This window comes from Odontomachus brunneus, unplaced genomic scaffold, assembly GCF_010583005.1.
Source record: "Odontomachus brunneus isolate Ranch 3 - 2012 unplaced genomic scaffold, Obru_v1 Obru_scaffold_074, whole genome shotgun sequence".
NCBI classification, from domain to species: Eukaryota; Metazoa; Arthropoda; class Insecta; order Hymenoptera; family Formicidae; genus Odontomachus; species Odontomachus brunneus.
The window spans coordinates 1100196-1122537 of record NW_022639524.1 but is presented as its reverse complement, the minus strand read 5'-3'; the positions used below and the strand labels follow the sequence as shown (position 1 = coordinate 1122537).

General features: G+C 40.3%; 1 protein-coding gene across 9 annotated transcripts in view; it reads left to right on the top strand.

Moving 5' to 3' along the window:
* Window positions 1-18312, top strand: part of LOC116847132 (kinesin-like protein KIF13B) — an 84580-nt gene extending 66268 nt beyond the window's left edge. For 7 of the 9 annotated variants that reach the window (XM_032821803.1, XM_032821804.1, XM_032821800.1 and 4 more), the window contains one exon: window positions 18-8581. In XM_032821803.1, the coding sequence (XP_032677694.1) occupies window positions 18-106 (89 nt within the window). In that variant the 3' untranslated portion in view covers window positions 107-8581. Of the gene's footprint in view, window positions 1-17; window positions 8582-16977 lie in introns of those variants that run through there. The other 2 variants (XR_004378669.1, XM_032821799.1) reach the window with 2 other exon arrangements.
* The last annotated feature ends 4030 nt before the right edge of the window (window positions 18313-22342 follow it).

The window sequence follows — 22342 nt, the reverse complement described above, 5'->3', positions numbered from 1 at the left end:
AGTATCGTACCTTTCAGGCGAAGGGTTACATTCCTTGCACCGAAGTCGCAGCCGAGGGGAGGGCCTCTCTACAACAGGTACACGTTCTTTTCCACGCGGCAAGTAAAGCGGATCACACACGTACACAAAACACACACACACACACACAGAGAGACATGTACACTGCTTCACCATTACTTCGTGTTGATAAGGGAAAAAAAAAGCCACTACATAATATCCTAATTGCTACATGCCTATGATATGTGTAGCAGCAATGTTTCAGTCTTTTAGAACATTAGGGCAGCTATCGATTATTAATTATTACAAAGTAACACTTCAAATATTAGGTCATTAATGTGTGTACCACACGAAGCATGGGGTGTTCTCGACTCGGATTCATGCTGTGTGAGCGGTGTATCTACTTCGCTATTCCGGGGTAGTGACCGGTGGCATAGTTGTCACTATGTATCACGAATGTCGGTTGCGACACCTATTGATTTTATGTGCATTCCACAATTTTACTTTAATGACTGGTCTCGTACGAGCCATCTGTGTTTCGTGGAGAAGACATACTTCGCGATTTAATTGTACATTCTAAAGTAATCAAAAGTCAGCACGATGTTTTTTTCTCTGCTGTCCCTCGGTGTGTCCAATCTAAAGTACACGATAATAATTTGACGCATACATACATACACACACACATGCATATATATATATATATGTATGTATGTATGTATGAATGTGTGTCTATATATGTGTGTGTATATATATATATATATATAATGTGTGTGTGCGTGTGTGTGTATATGTATGTATGTATGTATGCACATATACATTATCATATATATATATTCCATGTAACGGTACTTGCATTTATTGAAGTCAGTTCACGTTGACGCGATACATCGGTTGAAATTGGAGAAAATCATTGGACGATACACTTTCCAAAATTACCATCACGGTAATTTACACGCTGGTAAAGTGCCCAATGAAATGCATTAATTTTACATAATGTTTCCAAAAACATTTCACGTACATATTTTACCGCGTTGTGTACATTATTTAACCCTTTCGCTACGGCTGAACTAAACGCACGGCTCTATCGCTGTATATACGGTCTCACCGCTGAATGCGCGTGTAATGGATGACAGCAGCGCGATTGGCGTCTGTCTCACTTCACACTATGTATAATTTTATATATCTACGTTAATATAAAGTAATAGCTGATAGATTATAAATAATAATTTAATGAAATTTTTGTTGATATCAGAACAAGAGTGAAACAAGCTGCTGCTTTGCAACCATAAGCTATCCATTGACTCTCAGTGCGAATAGGAAAGAGCCACTGCAGTGGCTTTTCGTTCTAAAAAGTCGTTTAGCGGCAAGCTACTATAGTGATGCGTAGTAGCGAAAGAGTTAAAATCATATATATATATATACATATATACATACAATTGTTTCATATATTGTATTTTTTTAGCGCAATCTATTAAGTTCCTTTTTATTGTAACATATATCTTCTGTCACGGTTATTTTATTACGTGAACATGACACACCTTAATTTATACACGGCAGTCTAGACGCGTACGTTTGAAAGTTGCAAATTGTTCCTCGAGCGACATCGTTAATCGATTCGAGGGGCAAATTGCAGATTTAACGATACAATGTCTGATAAGGATCGCAATATTAGGTTTGTAGGTTTAGGTAGTAAGACACTACATAAAATGAGCTTGCTTCATTGTATTAATTGCATACCTGTATTTAACCAGTTTTTTTATAAACATTTGAGTTGCCGATATTATCACTTTCCGTGCGCGGCACGGAAATTAGTAGACCAATTTATATACATGTACATTTCGTATATCTCAATGTGATTTGCTCATTATATTAAAAGTACCGATTATTTCTCGCTTCATTAAATTGAGCTTCGTCTCGAAAGCCACTACTTAACCACGTCTTGCGCGAAATCAAACGACGAGAGTTATTCTATTTTTCTCTTGATTCACACAGGATAGATTGTGTGGTGTGTAGGAATATGAAAAACAAAAAAGAAAGAAAAAAAAAGCGAAGAATACACACACTAAGCAATTAACGACTAAGATTACTCGTACATTCGCCCAATTCGTGAAGACAACTCCAGTCCAATTAGAACAATACTTGTATTATCAATATAATGAGTATATTACTATATGTAATATTTATTGAATATAATAATAATAATCGCTACGCGCGCGGCGCAACGTTTCCTTATCACGGCAGACAATCCTCTCGGTTTTCTGTACGTAAACGAAAATTATCACCGCGAAGAGGAAACGTCGCGGCCAGCGGCATCTGTCCATTTTTGGTAATTGAGATTGTTGAGGAAGAAACGCAAATTAAGACTCACACGTGTCACGGTGATGCTACATGCCTGCCCGGCATATATAACAAGTTCAATAAATCTCTTTATTTCGAACACCGCGGTTTCCCTATCGGTTCTTGCATCAGTACAGTACAATCGACACTTGCATTCCTTTCGGATTAATTGACGACCCGCGGGGGGAACTCGTGTGTGATCCGCGAGGCGAAGTTCGCTCGCTTTTCCTATTTTATGGTCGCGCGACGGCGCGATGTGTAAGAAAGCTCACGTGGAAAATCCGACGAGTCATACACGATTTCCACCGTGCACCTTGATCTCTTACAATCGACCACTGGACATTATGTTGCCGCAACCCTTTATAAGACGCAATTCAACGCCCAGAGCAAGGTCGTAACGCTCCCACCGCTATGATGAAGATGTCGTGGCTTCAAAGAGAGGACGAAAAATATACGCCAATTAACTTTATTGTATAAAAAAGAAAGAAAAGAAAAGCGACAGAGAGTTGTGGCCACGGAGCTGGGATTTTCTTTAAGCTTATAAAGGGTTATACGATCAAGTTGTCGTTGTGTTATCGGGAGAAACGATGTTCGAAAAGCTGCAGCGGAGCATTTAGCATTGACAGGAGCTTACACAGCCTATTCCATCCCGCAATAAGACAATGTCCATTTTTACCGTTACAATTGTCTAAAGATAATCGTTCGCACTCTATACTTTGTACCCTAAACGATTCTAGAATAATATTTTCGACCAATCGGTTTTACGAATGTCTCACCGGAAGACTTCCGAGTTCGACGTTATCATCGCGATCGCTCCACGAACGAACGAACGGCAACGCGCCACGGTCTAAGTTCCAAAGAAGTCGCACGGGTCCATAATTTTAATCGAGTCTCCTAAAACCAATGGCTGTGAAACCGATGTTTTGCTGTTCACGCTGCTCCCTCGTTTCTGTCCTCGCGCTGCAAAGGAAAAAATCGCACTGCGCGCGCTGGGTCGCCGAGCCATCCGTGACTCCGCGTCGCTCTCTGTCAGATATCCTACCCCCGAAGTTAAAAAGTGCAAAGCCACTCGAACGGCTGTCCCATTTAACCGCGCGTAACCGAAGTGACGCGCGAACGCGAGCCCTTCGACGAAGGGTACAGCAGCACGGGCAGTTTATTTCCGATCGCGCGCGATTTTTCCGTGCTCCGGAGTACGAAAGCAAAGTAAAAGCACTGTGCACACCAAATCAATTTGAGGATCGCGTCGATAAGACCACGTCGAGGACGAGGAAGAAAGTAATCGCATTCACTTCAGCGTCATTCTCTCCTGGATATAATACCGAAAGCTTCCCCTCGAAAAAAAGAAAATGTTCTTCTGTCCGGTGGTCTTCGGTAACTTTGTATCATACGTTGTCACATTGCGCAAACTTTGCGGCGAGCGCAAAGTTGAGAGCTCGTTCCTCGACGCGTCTCATCGACCGCTTTTTCCCTTTTCTGTCTTTATCAGCGAACGCGCTTAAATATCGTCAATTAATAAGCAGAAAGCGCGAGAGCACGTAATATTGAATTCGGAAATCTTCTGTGAATCATTTTCACACGGCGAGACCGTTCGATCATACTAATGTAAAACCAACATACCATGTACATGTACAACGTAAGCCTCGAGATTGGTGTTATATTTTAATGTAATGTGTGTATAAAAGAATCGAGAGAGCGAGCGAGCGAGCGAGCGAGCGAGCGAGCGAGAGAGAGAGAGGGAGAGAGAGAAAGAGAGAAAACCATAACGAGAAGAAATAATAACAGACAAAAGTATGCGTGCGAAGAGAAACAAAAAAAGACAAATATGCGCGACGAGATACACCTTGCACGTACTCGTGCGTCTAATCGACACAGTGTGTGCGAGAAACTTTAGCAGCAAGGTGCGCACTTGCTTCGTCGGTCTCCTCTTCATTTGTTCTAGCCATGTTAAATGGATAAAAGATACATCTACCACGACGGCACTATACATACGATAGGCAATCTCACGGTAACTCACGCGTACAACACATTGGTGTGATTAAATAGGACTGTCGAGAAGAGAGACACACGGCTGTCACCGCTTAAAATTAGGAACCCACTTGCTAGAGACGTTCGCCACGTTCGTGCCGAATCCGCTTGGTCCACGCTAGGCTCCATAGTACCTTGCGCGCGCTACCCTCTATGGACTCGAGTTCACTCTCCTTCCGAAGACGAGAGACAGAGAACAATTGAGAGGCAAACGTTTACGTCAAACGGATCCGCACATCGTGTCGGACCATAGAGGGTTCAGTTCTCATCGGCGCATCCCGAAAGTAGATCGCAATAGCCACATTTACTTCTACATTTCGAGACGCGACGCGGACGCACGGTTCTGATCCCGATCGGGGGCCGAGTGTCGCGGGATCGGTCTCGTGTGATAGCGCGTGGATCAACTGGATACCTAGCTTAAATCTCAGAATCACCGAATCGAGCCTGCTTCTGTCCACTTCGCCGCTAGTAACGGGAAGATTCGCGTCCCGAAATCTCAAAGCGAAAATATCAGAAAGAAGGGGAAAGACGGAGGAGAGACATGGCGTGGATAGTTTCAGTCGATCGGCGATTTTGCGCTGTAAGTGTAGAGCTTCTTCTGACGGAAAATACAGAACGATAACGCAGTTATCTACACAGATACTAGATAATAAGGATTTCGGGAATTCTTTGTAGATCGATAGGATGCTGTGTCGTTTGATCTGGTTGTAGATAACCGGAAATAGGAAAGCCTATTTTTGCATTGTGTGATTAAAGACGAAAACGAAAAATGTAATAAAAAGAAAAAAAAGGGAGAGAGAGAGAGAGAGAGAGAGAAACGAAGATATCTCTAGCCGGATTCACGTATTCACATACGCGGCATACGCACACTCTCGGGGGAGTGCTATACAAAACTTCAAAACTATACAGAAACGTAGGATGTGTTGACTGTCAGTGTCGTAATGCTGATTCATGTGACATTGAAATTTCGCGCGTTTACGCGGATACGCTTAATCACTGATTTCGTTCTTTCGACTCGAGAGCTTTCGTAGCGTCTTTGCGCGATTGGTGTCTCACTCTATAACCGAGATTACATTATCACCGTGTCTCATTTGAAGCGCCAGGTGAGAAGACGGTACCACAGTCCGCGTTTGCATATCGTTTCACGTATTATTAGATCTCGTTGGAGTCTCGAATAATTTCACGATTCGTTGTATGATACGGAGAGCAGTATTGATTACAGGTACCGCTGCTGTTTCGAAGATATTCGCGACGTAACAGGGGTAAGGGGAGGGGTGGGAGGTCGCGTTCTCGATCACAGTCGTAAACGATCGCAGAAGATCACTCTTACACCTCGAGCAGCTTCCACGCTGCTCGAGTTCCCGCGCGAGAGAGTCTCGAATCTGAAGGTGCGACGCAGCGGGGACTGTCGCGATTAACAGCAGACGTTCGTTGTCGGGGATCTATTGATCTCGTGAGTCAAAGCAATTCTCGCAAAATTCCGCGATATATGTATATCTGAGCGATCGTCGTGTTGCAAGGATACAACTGTGAGCGAAGCGAGAACCGGCTATGTGTTTATGATACGTAAGATACACGAAGGCGCGCGACGTTTATTTCGCGTAGGGGACGGAGTCGCGTTCCTGATTCGACACAATTTAAATTTCGATATTTAGAGTTTGTAGAAAAATAGCGGTCAAGAGAGAGAGAGAGAGAGAGAGAGAGAGAGAGAGAAAGAGAGAGCTAGTGAGTACCTTTGCGCACTGGTGCTAGTATGTATTATTCCGGCACGATGCTTCGCGCGATTTCTTCGTGGCTGCTTCTCTGAATGTTCGTGTGCGCGCTGAGAGAAATTGTTCAATGAGACACCAACAAACGGACAAACTCAACTTTAGGCTCCCGGGTTGGCGCTGCGGCGTCCCTCACTGGATCTGTTCTCGACGTTTTGCAGTGAGCATGCCAGTTGACTTCTTCAGCAGAGGAGTCTCTCAGGCCGTTGCTCGACTGAAGAAGTCTGCTGAAGAAGTGGAGTGGTTCGCGCAACGTCGGAAACAAATCCGCGAAGAACACGGCGCCACAATTTGGAAGCCAGACCGAGCATTAACAGGCGGATATTTCGAATAAAAATCCGATCGAATGCCGATCAATTTTTACATTCGATGAGAAATATCGGAATTCTGAAGTTCTTGATCTGAACAAAATGTTCGATAAAGTTTAATCGGATATCAAAGTCGATCGGGATTTGTTCGGAAATGTCCGTTTGATCATTTCTCATCGGGTGAATTCCGACCTCAGCGCGGAGAAATACCGCTAATCGCGATCCATCCCGACGCACGCGCCACAAACGAGCGATCTACGTTCTCTTTTCCAAAGTGTCTTTCTCCTCCGAGCGCCATCGCGCGAACTTTGATCCGAGTAACGTGCGCGAGTTGATTTGTGCTGCGTTCGCACCTCGAGGGGATCCTCTAAGGGTTCCCTGTCCTTTTGCGAAGAGAGCGAAGAGCAGCAAAACAGCACGGCGCGAATATTCTCGAGCTGTTGCTCGAAACGATCCGAATTGCGAGATGGATCTCGTGCGTGTTCCGAGACCACGGTTTTCTTTGCCTCTTTCACGCCTGAGTAGAAGCAGCGTCTGATCGATGCGTTTTGACAAATTTCTTCGTGGATTCGTTTCGCGACTCGATTAGGGCACAGCGCGCGACCGCGAGAATCAAACAAGCATCAAGGATACGTCACTACGTATAACTCTCACGTGTCACACACATACATACACACGAGACACACACACATAAACTTGCGCGAACGTACACACACACACATATATATACACACACACATATATATATATATATATGCACATCACACACACATATATACATATACATCCATTCACACACGCACGCACTAGTGGCATACCGTGCTTTAGCGCCACGTCAGAAAATAAGTAAAGCGACACGAAGGAATAAAGAAGATGTAACTAGCGAATATATTCCATGTAATTTCTTCGAGTGAACAGCTATTCATCCTTTTTGTAGCTGCAGTAGGCATTCTTAACGCGATTACCATCCTTTGCCGCGCAAGAAGCAAGAATGTACTTTTTCGATCTCGTAGGCCGTCTAAGAGCTAATTATTATTAACGAAATACACTCTAGTACTGTGTCGTAAAATCAAGGGAAGATTATACTGTGTAATAGTATTATTTTATAAGCAGTCAATAATATTAATATCTACTGAAGTAAGCTAAAAGAAGATAAAAAAAAAAAAAGAAACACCGTATCACCTCCTGTGCCCATCCCCTCCCCTTTCTTCCCTTCCTTCCTTTCTCCCTCCCGCTCCAGAATCTTGCCCACCCACGGAAAGTCGTATATTCATTTCATAAAGGCTCATTTCGTCTCTCGGAAGAGTACCTATACCTCTATTGTTAAATAATATACATATACCACGATACATGCATAGAAAAGCTGATACAAGTATGACTTAAACAATAAGGTGTGTACATTTTAATTTTTATGAATATAATAAAAATATAATTTAATGTTCTAAACGGTGTGTATGTGTATATATATATATATATGCATATATGTGAACACCTCGTTAATCGGACAACTTCACTGCGAATCCGATAAACAACAACAGTCTCTCCGTTTGAGAAGATCGACACGTTAGGCTGTACGGTTATTTAATTTCGACGATTTCCAGTAGGATTACGAATTGCGCATGCTTGTGTGTAATTTTAATTTTGTACTCGTTAGATCGCGTTTTGTTACTTAAGAGTGATTTTAGTAGCAAGGACAATTCAATTGTGTTGCGCTGTATCTTTTCACTATTACTTCTATTATCAGCGGTATAGTTTGAGACAAGAGTTTCGTTCTTATCCTTCGAAGCAACGTGATATTTGCATTAAGAAACAAACGTATTATGATTAAGTCTGTTAAACGTTGCCGATTCGATACGTTTGACGTACAGCTGAGACTTTCATATCGGCACATTCTACGCTTAATACAGGTAATCTTAGTAAACATTCGACGCGTACAAACCCGATTAATCAATTTCACTGTTATTTTTAATAATTACCATTACCATTACCATCGTCATCATCATCATCATCATCATCATCATTATTATTATTATTATTATTATTATTATTATTATTATATTGTTATTGTTACGTATTTTCTGCATTGTACGCTTCGCTGTACGTTTCGGTACGTGTGATAATAAAGAACATACGCTCGTCCAATTCTCCTTTCTGATCACTCGAATCACGATCGCAAATGTATGCACGCACGTGCTGCACTTTGCAGTCATATGAAAAAAAAAAAAAAGTGAGATCGCATATATCACACATGTTTTTCGACGTGGGATGAGTCGCGTGTGTTCGCGAGGGCACGATTGTGTGCGATATGAGCCGCAGGCCGAGGATGTGTCGTATCGCACTCCTCTAATTTAAATATAATAGGGATGACTCCTGCGGGACTGTGCGAGTCGGTGACTCTAGCCGGAGGTGTAACCCAAGGTCCTTTTTGTCCTCGGGAAAACGCGCACAAGAGGACAAGGCGTTTCACTTCGCTCTCTCGTCTCGTCTCGTCTCTATCACGACGAGCGCGAGCGACGTCGTAAACAGAAACGAGCGCGAGTGCACTCCAGCGTTTTTCTCGTGCTCGACGGGCACGACTTATCGACGAGATGTCTGCAATTAATATGCCACTTCGGTGGCCCTGACTGTCGTTATTTGCCTGTTCGCAGAGGTAAAGGAGACTCGCCTGCAACGATATTCGCGTTGAACGATTACTGCCGCCGTGACGCATCGCGGTATCCTGCGTGCAACACTGAACGCTGGCAGTTTATTCACTCGATTATTCGCAAACCGCAACGTGCATGCGTACGTGCGTGGAACTCCTCTGATAAGTGTACATTCACTTCGCCATTAAGGCCCGTATTAATAGTTACTGAGCATCTCACTTGAGACCTGTGTGTGTGTGTGTGTCTCAAGTAAGTTGCTCAGATTTCAATTTAGAGACCTAGATGAAAGCTTTCCAGTTGAATTACAATTGCAGATATAAATGTCAGATATATCGTATAATTCAACTGAACTAGGATCTAATTCTGAATGAAAATCTGAGTGTCTGACATGAGGCTAGTTTCAGGTGACAACTATTGACACAAGCCTAAGTCACTTGTAATTATCTTTCTTTTCATATCTATCTCTCCAAAATTCCGGCTTAGTCACGCGTCGAGCGGAAGTGACAAGCGGACGCGATCGCCGAGGGTCGTCCGTTCAAAAATGAAAACACTCTCTTCACCCAAAACAATATCATTTCATCCTTTGTGAAGTCTTATATACGAAAAAAATATAAGTAGGAATGTTATAACGAAATTCTTTTGTAATCTTGGACAAAATTGTGACCGGAATTGTTATATATTCTTTTCAAAATGCACGTTTGATTTTTCACTGCTACAATAATTATCGTGATTACTTGAATGTTTTTCATTCAGTAGATCGTAAAAAATACAATTTCTTTGGTGATTTGTAAATCACAGCTTTACAAGAAATATTGTAAAAAGAAATATAGTTTTAACATAATTTCTACTACAATATTTTCTACGTTTATATGACCTTGAGAAGATTTCCCTAAAACCAAAAGTAAAATATTCTAAGTAGAATATTGTTCTTCTTCACTAGAAAGAGAAATGTTCCGGCAAAAGTATTCGCTCAGAGAACGCCCTTGAGAATTCCTCGTAACATAAAAGAATACTTCATAACATAACAAGATCTCGCTAAGGATGGGATTATATATTCTTTTTTGGGCGTTCTATCCGATTTGACTAATTAAGCTAAAAGTTAATACGCTTTTCCAAGCAATCGCATAGATCCAGGACGGCGACTTCGGGGCTGGTTTATCTGACTTCTGGGAACTATCTCTCTCAACAGGCATTGACATTCAACAGCCGACGAAACGGACTCGGATGTTAACGCATGCCCCTCTTTTGCTTTCACATCATGGTCATGTTCTCTCGGGTGTAAGAGAGACCACGACTTGTCCTTTTCTTCTCATTTCTTCGTCTCTCTCCTCTCCCTCCCTCTCCCTCTCTCTCTCTCTCTCTCTCTCTCTCTCTCTCTCTCTCTCTCTCTCTTGCTCATTCTTGCTCGACACGAGCGAGAGGGTAGTGAGCGTATATTTCGCATCTCAAAGCTGAGCGATGCGATGAAAGAGCGGTATACCACGAAGACGACGGGATCAGTGAACTTATCCATGGTCAGCACTGATCGCGCCGGTACCCCGCGCAGTTCTTGTCTTTGCAGATGAAGTATACATAATATATGCGCTATATGTCTAAATACGCAGCGCGAAAGAGAGAGTTTCTTCTTGTCTCTTCTTTTTTCTTTTCTTTTTTCGTCACGCCGATAATGCACGACAGAGGCCGCGCTAAGGTGTCGGGACAAAAGAGCGCGCGTGCTTCATTGCGCGCCGGGGCGCTTGCCTGCATGTTTCCTTAGACTTTTCGAGATTACCGCATACAAAACAGTCATTGTTTTCCCTCCCCTCATTTTTCCTGATGATCCACGGCGAGATTAGTGATTCGCGCCTCGCCGCGTCGTGAATCCAGCGAATAAACGGCGACAGAAGAGAAAGAGAGAGAAGAGGCCGGCCGAACGTTGAGCCAAAATAAAAGTTGGAGCGCCTTGTATGCCCGCCTCCAGCATACATGCATTCAAATGCGTCTCCTTCGTGCGGTTGCACGATATAGGAATGCACGCGAATCGTCGCTCGTGAATCTGACTTCTTTGTCAGCGAATCCAAATGACAGAGTCGTCGGGGGTACCCCCTGCGATTTTTCTCGCGAGCGATCTCTGCTCTCCCGGGATAAGTCTCCGAACAGATCGTACCGGTCGTCCAATGTGATGGATTTCAACAAAGAAATCGTGCATCTTGCTGAATTCAGTCGCAAACAGTTCGTCGAAATTCGCACGCGAGAGCGATTTTATCGACACGCTCGTACGCGGAACGTAACGTTCAAGAGTTGGAACTTCTGAGACTTTGGACCGAGTTTTACGCAAGTTGCACTTGCCTTCTTTCTCAGCATGATCACTAATATGTATCGCGACACATCGTTGACTCGATGGGCCGCGATTGCTCGAATATCGCGCGGACTGCAGAATAACCATTTTTAGCGAGCGCGAACGGAAATATTGCAGCGCGCACGCGCGCTCTGCACACGTCGTCGTCGCTCCCACGAAAATATCCGGCGTAATAAAAGCGTCGTAACGAAAGATAAAAAGCCGAGCACGGTCTCGTGCGAGAAGCCGGCACGCGAACGCAAAATGAAACGCGACGGACGCGTTTCCGCGCGAACGAAGCGACGACGGAGTCGCCACTCGATTTTCGAGTAAACGAGTGCGTCATTGCAACCCGGCGAATTGGCGAATGCGGTGGCTGTTGATTGCGAGAGAGAAAAGTCGCGATCTCTCGAAATTGCGTCTCTCTCTCTCTCTCTCATTTTGCTTGACGCCCTGCCTCGTCTTGCATTTCGCGGTTACTTCTGTCAACATCGACGTCGCGACAGAAGAAACGACGTTTCGGCAATCCCTCCAGAGGGCAAGTCACTTTTGCAGGTGGAAAAAGGCTACAATACTCGGGAATTTATTTATTGAGAGAATTGCTAAACGAATATATTTGAAGTTTGTACACGTAATTAAGTGATCGCCCGTGGAATGAAACCTTGCATGTGGACGGCGATCGTCAGATCGTCAAACGTTTCTAGGGCAGGTCCCCTTGTCTTCGGCTAGGCAGAATTCACGGCATGTAGTTGCATTGAAGATCGCAGCGAACATTGATTTCCTAGCTGCACAATGTCACCCCGAATGACTTCCGTCATCCGACTGTGCAAATCTGCATTGCATGGCGAGTAAATGTGGGCACGTGCCAGCGTGATTGAATTGATTTCGCATGCGGAAACGTGATTTCCGTGGGTTTCTCTCTTCTTCCCAGCTTCCCTCATGATCTTGCCACGTTTGCTCTACGACTATTTATTAACTATCAAGAGATAATTTTCTCTTTCTCGGAGCATTTTATAAGTGTGCTCAAACGAAGTTCCTTCATACAGATATCCTTTCATTCGTGCCGAAATGGCACGCAAGAATTTCCACACGGAGAAAAATAATTTTGCTCTTTTAGCAAAATCGTCGTCGCTACTGCATATTCGTAGTGACATCAAAAAAACTTAGTTGACGTAACTACACGCAAAAGAATGATTTAGTACACTGTTAAATATTGGAGGGTCAAATTTAAACCAATTTCTTGAGTTAAATAATATTTAGTTATTTTTAACTATCATGTGTGTCAAAATTTACTATTTTAAATATTTAACGTAAAGGACAATAAGAGTTCAAGCACAGGTTGAATAGTGCTATTAAAACTATTAAAAAATAGTGACCCAATCTCACAATGAGAAGAAATTTATTAATCATCAAACGCGTTTCGGTCTAACTTCGCAGACCCTCTTCAGTGATTACAAGTTGAAAAACAAATTATATTTAAGTGTCAAAATGTAAAGGTCGCAATAATCGGTATAACAAAGGTTGTTACAAAAGTTGTCGCTGTAAGTTTTGCTTACGGGAATCGGAAGCATCAACGTAAATAATTACAAATAGTCATTAAGACAAAGAAAATTTCTCCCTGGAAGACATTAGAAACTTGTTATAAGATTGGTCACTCCATCGCACTTACTAAGGTGCTGTGGTGTAATTATCTAAAAAACGTATTAAGATAGAGTAACCAAACAAAGTATGAGGAAAAAATAATAACAAATACCTCAATAATAGATAGTAGAGTTCCAGGGAGATGTCAAGCTAATAAACGTGTACCTCCGAATGCCGCAAACAGCACAGAATTATGTGTTTATATTTACTTGGTACGAATTACAAACGAAAAACAATTCAAGTCAAACCAAGCAACGTATTATAACACTTTTCCAAATTCTCGGTATCAGTCTGAGAATTTAGTCCGTGTGCCTGCATTTTAATAAAAAATCATCTCCGCAATCATCCTTTTATAAAATAGGCGTTCTTTATGTAAAATTTTGTCACTATCCCATCTAAATTCATGGCCGCACTTAACACGATGCTCCTGGACAACAGAGAGCTGTGATGTAAGGTCCCTAGGTAAACGTTTATGCTCAGATATACGAGTAGAAAGCTTTCTGCCTATTTGACCAATATAAGACGAGTCACAGTCATTGCACTCCAACTTGTACACAACATTATTATGAAGATTCAGAGATAATGTGTCTTTATGAACACGAACTAAACCTGAAAGCTTGTTCATAATACACTATTTACTATTTTAACACAAAACATGTGTTTAAAAAAACAACCACATCTAATCAATCTATTTAAAACAATATTAAGTCATTTTTTACTAAAACAAAGGTTACATTAACGTGCACATAATAAAAAATAAACTAAATTTTAGTCAAATTTAATACATTTCTTAAGTTAAATTATTTAACTCCATTACATTAGTTAAATTAACGACATATTTAGTAGAAGCAGTGGCGACTTATAGGAATGGTTAAAAATAACTCAAATTGAGTATAATTTGACACTACGGATTTAACAATGTACTATCAGCTAAACCGCGGTAGCTGATTTAAACTTAGTCACAAGACTAATTGTTTAGCCGTCACTGTTAAGAATTGGCTAATTGACAGCTAAGATGCATGCTATGAAATACAAATATATTAGGTGACATTAAAAATGCACATTATTTCAAATAGCTAAGAAAGTTATTCCTAAATTTCTTATCATATGCATATATTAAAGAAGTTTGTACAGCTACAATTATTTGTTACAGTCATTTATTTCTAATAAATTAAGCTAATATTTCTCGCGCCTAAGTTTCACAGCGAATAAATTTAGTTTCAATAGTATCGACATTAGCTGTTCCTATTTCAGTGACACATCTTATCTGCCACAGCTATTTTTTAGCTCTGTTTTTTTTGCTAGTAATTTAGCTAGTTTTTTTGCGTGTAATTTTACAAATTATTCGTTATCAAAGCAGAAGTAGTTTCGTTAACAGGATAGAAAAAATTTGTTGAGTGTATTTGTCCTAAGAATCACGTTAATTTGCTATTGATGCAAAATAATGTATCCTTAGCAAATTTATTTGCTATCGGAGCAAAACTGCAACTGCTTATATAAATCCATCATAGTTCTTATAGCAAAATAATTTGTAGATTCAGCAAATTATATCCAGCAAATAGTAATTAGTACTCTTAGCAAATCTTTTTACTGTCCATATAATAAAGAAAAGATTTTGCTAGACCAGCAGAAAATTTGCTGGGCCAGCAAATTATTTTTCTCCGTGCAGCGTGTCATTTCTCGCTTCGACATCACAATCCAACATGGCCGTAGCGATTGCCCAGGAACCTCAAACGTCGTGCACCCGTGATAAAAATCGGCGCCTGTGCACTCAATTGAGATTCGCACCTCGCAATTGTCGTCCATGAAAATACAATGACTTCGTTTAGCAGGGAAAGCTGCTTTCCAACTGTTGTGAAATTCGTGAGTTTGATTGGTGCATACTCTTAATCTTGGCTGAATCCATGAGCACGTACCAATCACAGATTCGCGAATTTTACAACAATTACGAAGCAGTTTTCTCTGCTGAACGCAGCCGACCGTTGCTCCCAATCGCTGTCGCTTGGGCTCGCGAGATCGGAAATTTCCCTGCCGGCTTCCAGTTCTGCGGAAAATTTAATATTCCGCGAAGAAGTGCGTGTTACCACCAATTGGTATCAATTAATGTAAGTTTCCATCAAAGAAATACGTCCAAGCACATCCAAGAAAAGCTCGCGTTCAGTTCTCCTCGCGTACTTCGTCTGATTCACCGGGCGATCGAGATTTCGCGGACGCGTCGGCCGCGCTGTCGACAACGGAATATAAAGAATCGCCTGTGGTCTAATAGAGGAAGGCAGAGTCCGGTAGACGCGAGCATACGTCGCAGATTTATCTGGCATCTCGGCCTTTCGGCCGGTCCATCGTGCCGCATGTGAATCAAACGGGAAAGGGAAATGCACGGTGCACGCGCGACGGCACGAACCTTGCGCATAATTGCGCGGACGATTTTCGCATGGGAATGATTTATTACCGCGGCAGGGCTCGGCCGAAGCCGCATGTTAACGACGTAATAAGGACGATCGCGCGCGGCACACGCGAGAGGATAAGGACGACAGTATTCACGCGATATCGCGCGAAATTCGCAAAATATCGCTCCCCTTCATGAAATATCCTGCGCGTAAGACTACGCTCTTTTTTTTCTCGATTTGATCTGCATAACTGGTTCGCAGGCGCGCGAGACTGCGATTCCGATCGCCGAAGAAGTTAGGTCACGGATAGATACGCGTCACGAGCGCGGAATCCCCGTGGGTTTTCACCAAAGAACGACGAAGCGGGTCGATTTTTAGCCTAAGAATTATAACATAGGTTATACGTGCATTCTTATCCGTCATACGTGAGGAAATGGTCAGAATCCGCCTAAAAGGTCGAGAAATATATAATTTTTAATTGCAATTTGTTTAACGATGATTTTGTTCGAGTTATTTAATTACTTGTGTTATAGTACAGGTCTCATTACGTTTTTCCACTGAAAACTGAGGAAACACTTCAAAACAAAATACTTTAGAAATGCTGAATCTAACACAGCGAAATCAATAGTAATATAAAAATTAAGAAAAATGGTCATTTTTTCTTCAAAGAATCTTAACCTTTGAACATGAGTGAAATTTATCCAGACCATCTTTTCGGGTGTTATTGTTCTTAAAAACATGTGCTTTGTTTTTTTCGTAATAACTTTTTTCAACTTCATTGAATTGCAAAAAACATTAATAGATTTATATTCTTCGATGTTTTCATTATTTTCCTCGAGACACTAAATTAAAAAGTAAGAAAGAGAGAGAGAGAGAAATAACTAATAATCTCAAATGTGCCGAATTTTGTTAAATTTCGATGTTCTGCATATAACAAAAGTTCATCTCCTCCAGAAAATCTAAAATAGTGTTTTTAAATTAAATTTGAAACAACAATAATAAATAATATGTTTAAAATCCCATATCGATATCTTTATTCATTTCTTCGAGAAAAATTCGCGAGAACCTTCTATTTCTCGGCTGTTTAAACGAAAACCTTAACGAAGTCCTTAACGCCCAACGTTTCTTTCTGTTATCGGTAATGACACCTACGTAAAGTTAAAGATTTATGTTCAAAATAAAAAAGGACGATTAGAATTTTAATTGCCCTCCGTATAGTTCTCAATCAATTTTAGAAATAGTTTCAGCGATTAAAGCAGTCAAAACGCCATTTGAAAAAAAGGATGGCAGAAAGGAGGCCAAGCAGACATTTTTGAGAAAAATCGCCATAACTTTTAACTTCAGCGGATCGAGTGTTAAGGATAATTTCTAGAATTAGGATCTTGAGAGACCATCCAAAATTCTAAAGAAAAGATCGAAATTTTAATCGATTGAGAGTTGTAGAACCATGTGGGCAATCAGAGTTCTAATCGTTCTTTTCTTAATTTTGAGATTCACAGGCAGTAACGACGTGTCTCGCATGTTTCACCTATTAATATGATGTCACAGAGATCGAGGGATTCCAATAAAAGAGAAGGAAAAAGCGATCTTTGTGGATGAACTCTACCGGGAACACGATCGCCGCGGACAATCGCTGACTCATCGGCCACAAGGAAGGCGACCCTTCAATATTTATCGCGCAACAAGTGTCGGCGTACTCATGAAAGAGGTGTTGACCAACTCCGGAAAGGGGCTTCCTGACCTTGCATTGCCAGCCAAATTTCGACCGGAAGATGGCAATTCGGAATTGTCGGCGAGTCGCTTATTGGCGCCGCTTCAGCTGAAATCCGTGCACGGATCTGCAAGAATACATGTGACTCATTCCCCGCCATCTTTTCTCAATTCACTATCGCGCGAGCGTGGAATTTTTCGCGCTCTACATCTCGTAATCTCTCGAGGGGGTTAATTAACAGTACAAATCTCCGCTGTCCAGCCGACTTTGCGGTGGATGATGGGCATTCCGAGTATCCGCTTCTCTACGGAGAATTGCGTGACGATGATTCACTTATAAACGTACGGAATGAGTAGTTATCGTGAGTTTATACAGCATCGGTTTCCGTAGCCCGCGGTTAACGTAATTTACTAATGTAATACTTCCTATTCCCCGGAATGTGGAGCTTCCATCCGCCTCGCGCGAGCTTACTGCTAATTTCCAGACATTTCGCTGAACGACATCAACGCAAGTGCTGCTTTAGTTTCTCCGATGCGGAACAACCTCTCGTTTTTTCGAGCATACTGCGTATTAAGAGAAGTCGCAAAATGTTTTACAACGAAATGTCATGAGTCAGTCGACGAGTCGATGATGACGGCTGATGATAACATATGTCGGCAAAAAGTTGTCGCAAAAAAAGTGTCATCTGCAACAAATCCCTCACTGCAACAAATCCCTCACTGGTGATTCCATGCAATTGACAACAGCGAGTCAGCTTCCACGCGATTAGCGGTGTTTCTACACCGAGAGGAAAAATATCTAACAGATGGTAAAATAGTTTTTTATTTGTACCACTGGGTGTACTATTAATAACACATTTATTTAAATTTAAATTCTTCTATTTAAATAGATTAAATAATTGCTTTCATAAAAATGTTTTCTTAAGGGGATAATGGAGTTGATAAAAATCTCCAAAAATATCGATAACGTAGAGATAATCATTACTAATACAATTGGATAAGAAATATTTAGGATAAGAGGTAAAAGATAAAAAGGAAAGAGTAGGATAAAGAAATATCTAGGATAAGAGGCGGAAAAGGAAAGAAGGAGTAGATGTAGGAAAGAGTGTAAAATAAGGTTAAGTAAGAACTTCTTGACACTGTAAGTAATAAATAAATACATTACTAATACAATTACGCTTTTCGTACTTCTTGTATATATAGATTTTACGTAAATATGTGTTGCTTTGTTTTATTATATTAGATGGAAAACCTAATCACACACATGTAGAAATCTTTCTGCAAACTTCTCCGATATTTTTAAGCTGCTAAATTTGGATGTGAAAGTACAGCTATGTTCTTTAACATTTTTCTGAGCGAAGTAAACTCGCGTTCAATATATACAAGCTACAGATCTTTTGTATCAGACGAATATTTACTTTAACTGACAGCGTCTAATGGACTAATTTGCACCGGAGAAGGTCAACTTTGAAATTTCTTATTGTTCTTGTCATATATTGAGCAACATTCTAATTCATTCTCGCACGTATTTTTATTGTGTAAGAGCATTTGTAATTCTGTGCAGTCAATACAGCGTAAACTTTGTAGAAAGAAGTAAATATTCTGTTCATAAAAATTTTGCGACTCCAACGTTTTCTTAAGAAAATCTATATTTTTAAAAAAGTTCTCTTAAGTTAATCTGTATTTTCTTATTAGGTGAGTCTATATATATATAAGAGAGAGAATGCCTGTCTATTCCCTACAAACTCCTAAACCCTTTGATCGATTTACATAAATCAAATTTTGCATAATTGCTATCTAGGTCTTCAGGAAAATATAGGCTACATGAAACCTGGACATCCTACTCTTTCTAATTCCATCCCTTTGATACTTTATGATAAACCGCATAATGTTGGGTACTTTCAATACTTTATATTAAACAGATATCTTCTATTTCTTAGGTATTTCTTTTCTCAGTGTAGAGCAGAATATCTATGAATGTCTATCATTCGCGGAGCACCTAATTATGAGCCGATGAGCTACCACCTTGCTATTTTTCGTCGTCGAAAATAAGCGGCTGCGACGCGACTACCTTGACCAGGTCAACCGAAACCGAGAAGACCGACCTCGCAGGTATCGAATGAGTCGGCTGGATCGATAAGCCATTAGAATTATACGCAGCATACGTTGACAAAGGGAAATGAATGAGGACCGGCAGAATATGATTTTTGGGCGTGGCACGGGACGCGATCGTCTCGAGCTGATGTCTTCGTCGACCTCTTCTCGTTCTTTCTCGATTGGATAGCAGGCACACCTGCCGGGGATTGACCTCGGAGACAAAAGTGCCTTTGACCTTTCCACGGAGCGACATCGCACGTTATTGTGAACGGGAAAGAGCACAAAAAGGTAAACTCTTCAACTCTCTCGGTAACAAACGGATGACTATTCCGAGATTGTAATCAGTGTTGGCTCAGTTAATCGATTAAATTTCTATTTGACCAAAGTAATCGATAAGTCAATAATCACCGAACAATCAAAATCAATCAATCGTTATATATATATTAGTAACTATTGCCACATAGGGGAAAAATGTTTGGTTGAATTAATGAAATTTCTGATTAAATATGAACGAACCATAAATTCCGGACTGAGGTTACCTGAATTCTGTTCAAATTGACGAAGTTTCTGGTTAATTCGAACAAAATTCTAGTAACTTCGAGCGGAATTCTCTAGTTTATTTATGTTTTATCAGAAATTTGGTTAATTCAATCAAACGTTCTTTTCCGTGACAATAATTATTGACTCAGTCTATAGTCACGGATAATTTAATTGATTGACGGAACTATATAATCACTGTATAATCAATCAAATTAAAATTCGATTAATAACACTGTTCGACAAAAATTGAACTTTTTTTCGTGACACGAGTGCGAATAATCATTTCCGATGTATTTTTGCCTGTTGAACACGAATCCGTCGTCCAAATTTGGCTATCACATCACAATTTTTAGAAAAATGGCGTCAAAGAGGCCAAAAATAACGATTTTGAGGGTTTTTGTGGCGTTGTAATGCAAACAGTAAACTTTTCTTCTACATTTCATTAATACCATGTAAAAGTATCAACTTTTAGCTTGAAAATGCATCTTTCCCAACGATTTTTTGTTTTCAACATATGACCAATCAGAACAGTCGAACAGTGTAATTAATTTCGTTCAATCGTTTAAATTATTCCTGCCTTTATATATAATAATTGATTAATTTTGAGAGAAAATTTACTGAGAGAAAATTATAGTTGCTTTCGTCGTCAACTATGCTCTTTTGTGATTTTAGCCACAAAAATTATTAGAAAAACCATTGTTTTAGTAAGTGTTATTAGAAAGATGGTTCTTCTAATTATTTTTGTGATTAAAATGACAAAAAAGTATAGTTGACGCCGAAAGCAACTATAATTTTCTCTCAGTGTTGTGATTTTACGATTATTTCAGTCAGCTAACATTTTAATCGATCAGCGCCCAACACTGCTTGAAACTGTCGTGTGCACGACAAGAAATTCTTCATTTGACTCATAAATGTGCGCGAAGTAGAGAAAATCGATCATAATGGGTGATACGTCATGTTAAAGCCCGCAAAGTAAGCTTCTCAGATCCACATTGTAACTCTAGATCTGGCGGTTTATCGATTCGCAGAAATTAACAAAGCAAGCACAATCTCTATGCGCCCTTATCGTCACGTACAATAATCATGAATAGCTAACAAGTAGCTCATCGAGTGTACACTCGCGTCATTGCATAGTAAATTTTCGCAGAAGTTAATTGTTTCCAAGACGAGATTCCCTTACTCGGTACAGAGATGGAAATAAAACTTTTGATCTCTTTGAAGTGCGTTGCTGCACTTTGATTCAATTATTTCATAATTAAGAAGAAAAAAAATACTGATACAATAATATTCTTCACAGGGATCAGTCAATCTGAGAACAGCCGAGAAATTTCTCCCCTAAAGTATTATCCAGTGAGTCAGGAGGGAGCCTATGCATGCGAAAACTTTTATTGAAGCTGACGGGTTCGCGGAACATCCCAAATAGGATTACGAGCTGGATTCGTCTGCATTTAAACGACTTTAAGACCGAATGGACGAATTAATGCAAATGCATTCCTGACTGATGATAGAATCTCCGGGTCATGTGGGTACGGGCTCAAAGGAAAGATATCTCTTACCTTTTGTCGAGATAAAAATAAGGTCCTCGCGCGGTACGGAGATCCTACCCTTGCATACCTCTTTCTTGTTTCTTGAAATGAAAGCAGATTTGCGCGCCGATGCCCTGTTTGCGCCTTTCGGCAAGAATTCTCATGACAATCACGTTCGTGTGGAACAAAAAAACGGAAATATTTCGCTCGCGTAAGAAGAGGAACCTCGTGGAAAATCTTATGAACGACTAACTAGGCAACTCAAAATTTCAAAAAATTCTGAAACTTTGTGTGCAAGTAAAGTAGTTTATCCGTAACACAAAACTATTTTTTGTTTGTGCGAAATTACAGTTTTAGAGAGTGAAACACCTCTTTGAAAAAAATCGGTTTTTTCTTTTATCGTCGAAACTATAAGAGATAGAAAAAATTTTCTGAAGTAAAAATTAAATGATTTCAAGAATACTTTAGTACTATAATAAAAAAAAATGTTTTAAATAGGGGTGAGATTGGAAGTATACAATAAACAATTTAAAAAAAATTTTTTTTTATTATAGTTCTAAAATACTCTTAAAATCATTCAATTTTCACTTCAGAAATTTTTTTCTATTTCTTATAATTTCGATGATATTCGCTTAAAAAAAAAATCGATTTTTTCAAAAGGATGTTTTATCTCCTAAAACTGTAATTCCGCATGAACAAAAAATAGTTTTGTGTTACGGATGAATTACTTTACTTGCACACAAAGTTTCAGAATTTTTTGAATTTTTGAGTTGCCTAGTGTTCCTTGTAAGTTAAAAGTACCAATGCCCAGATATGTACCTAATCCCGCATTGAGAAAACAATGTTTGTGACTATAATCACACGGAAAAACAATTATTGTGGATTATAATCAAACACTTTTTTATTAAATTCTGCTATAATGTTACACGAAAAAAATTTTTGTTGAATCAACCAAATGTCTGAAATATAAACAAACCAGAAATTCCAAGTTGAAGCTACCCCAGAATTCTTTTCAAAATTAATAAGATTTCTGGTTAATC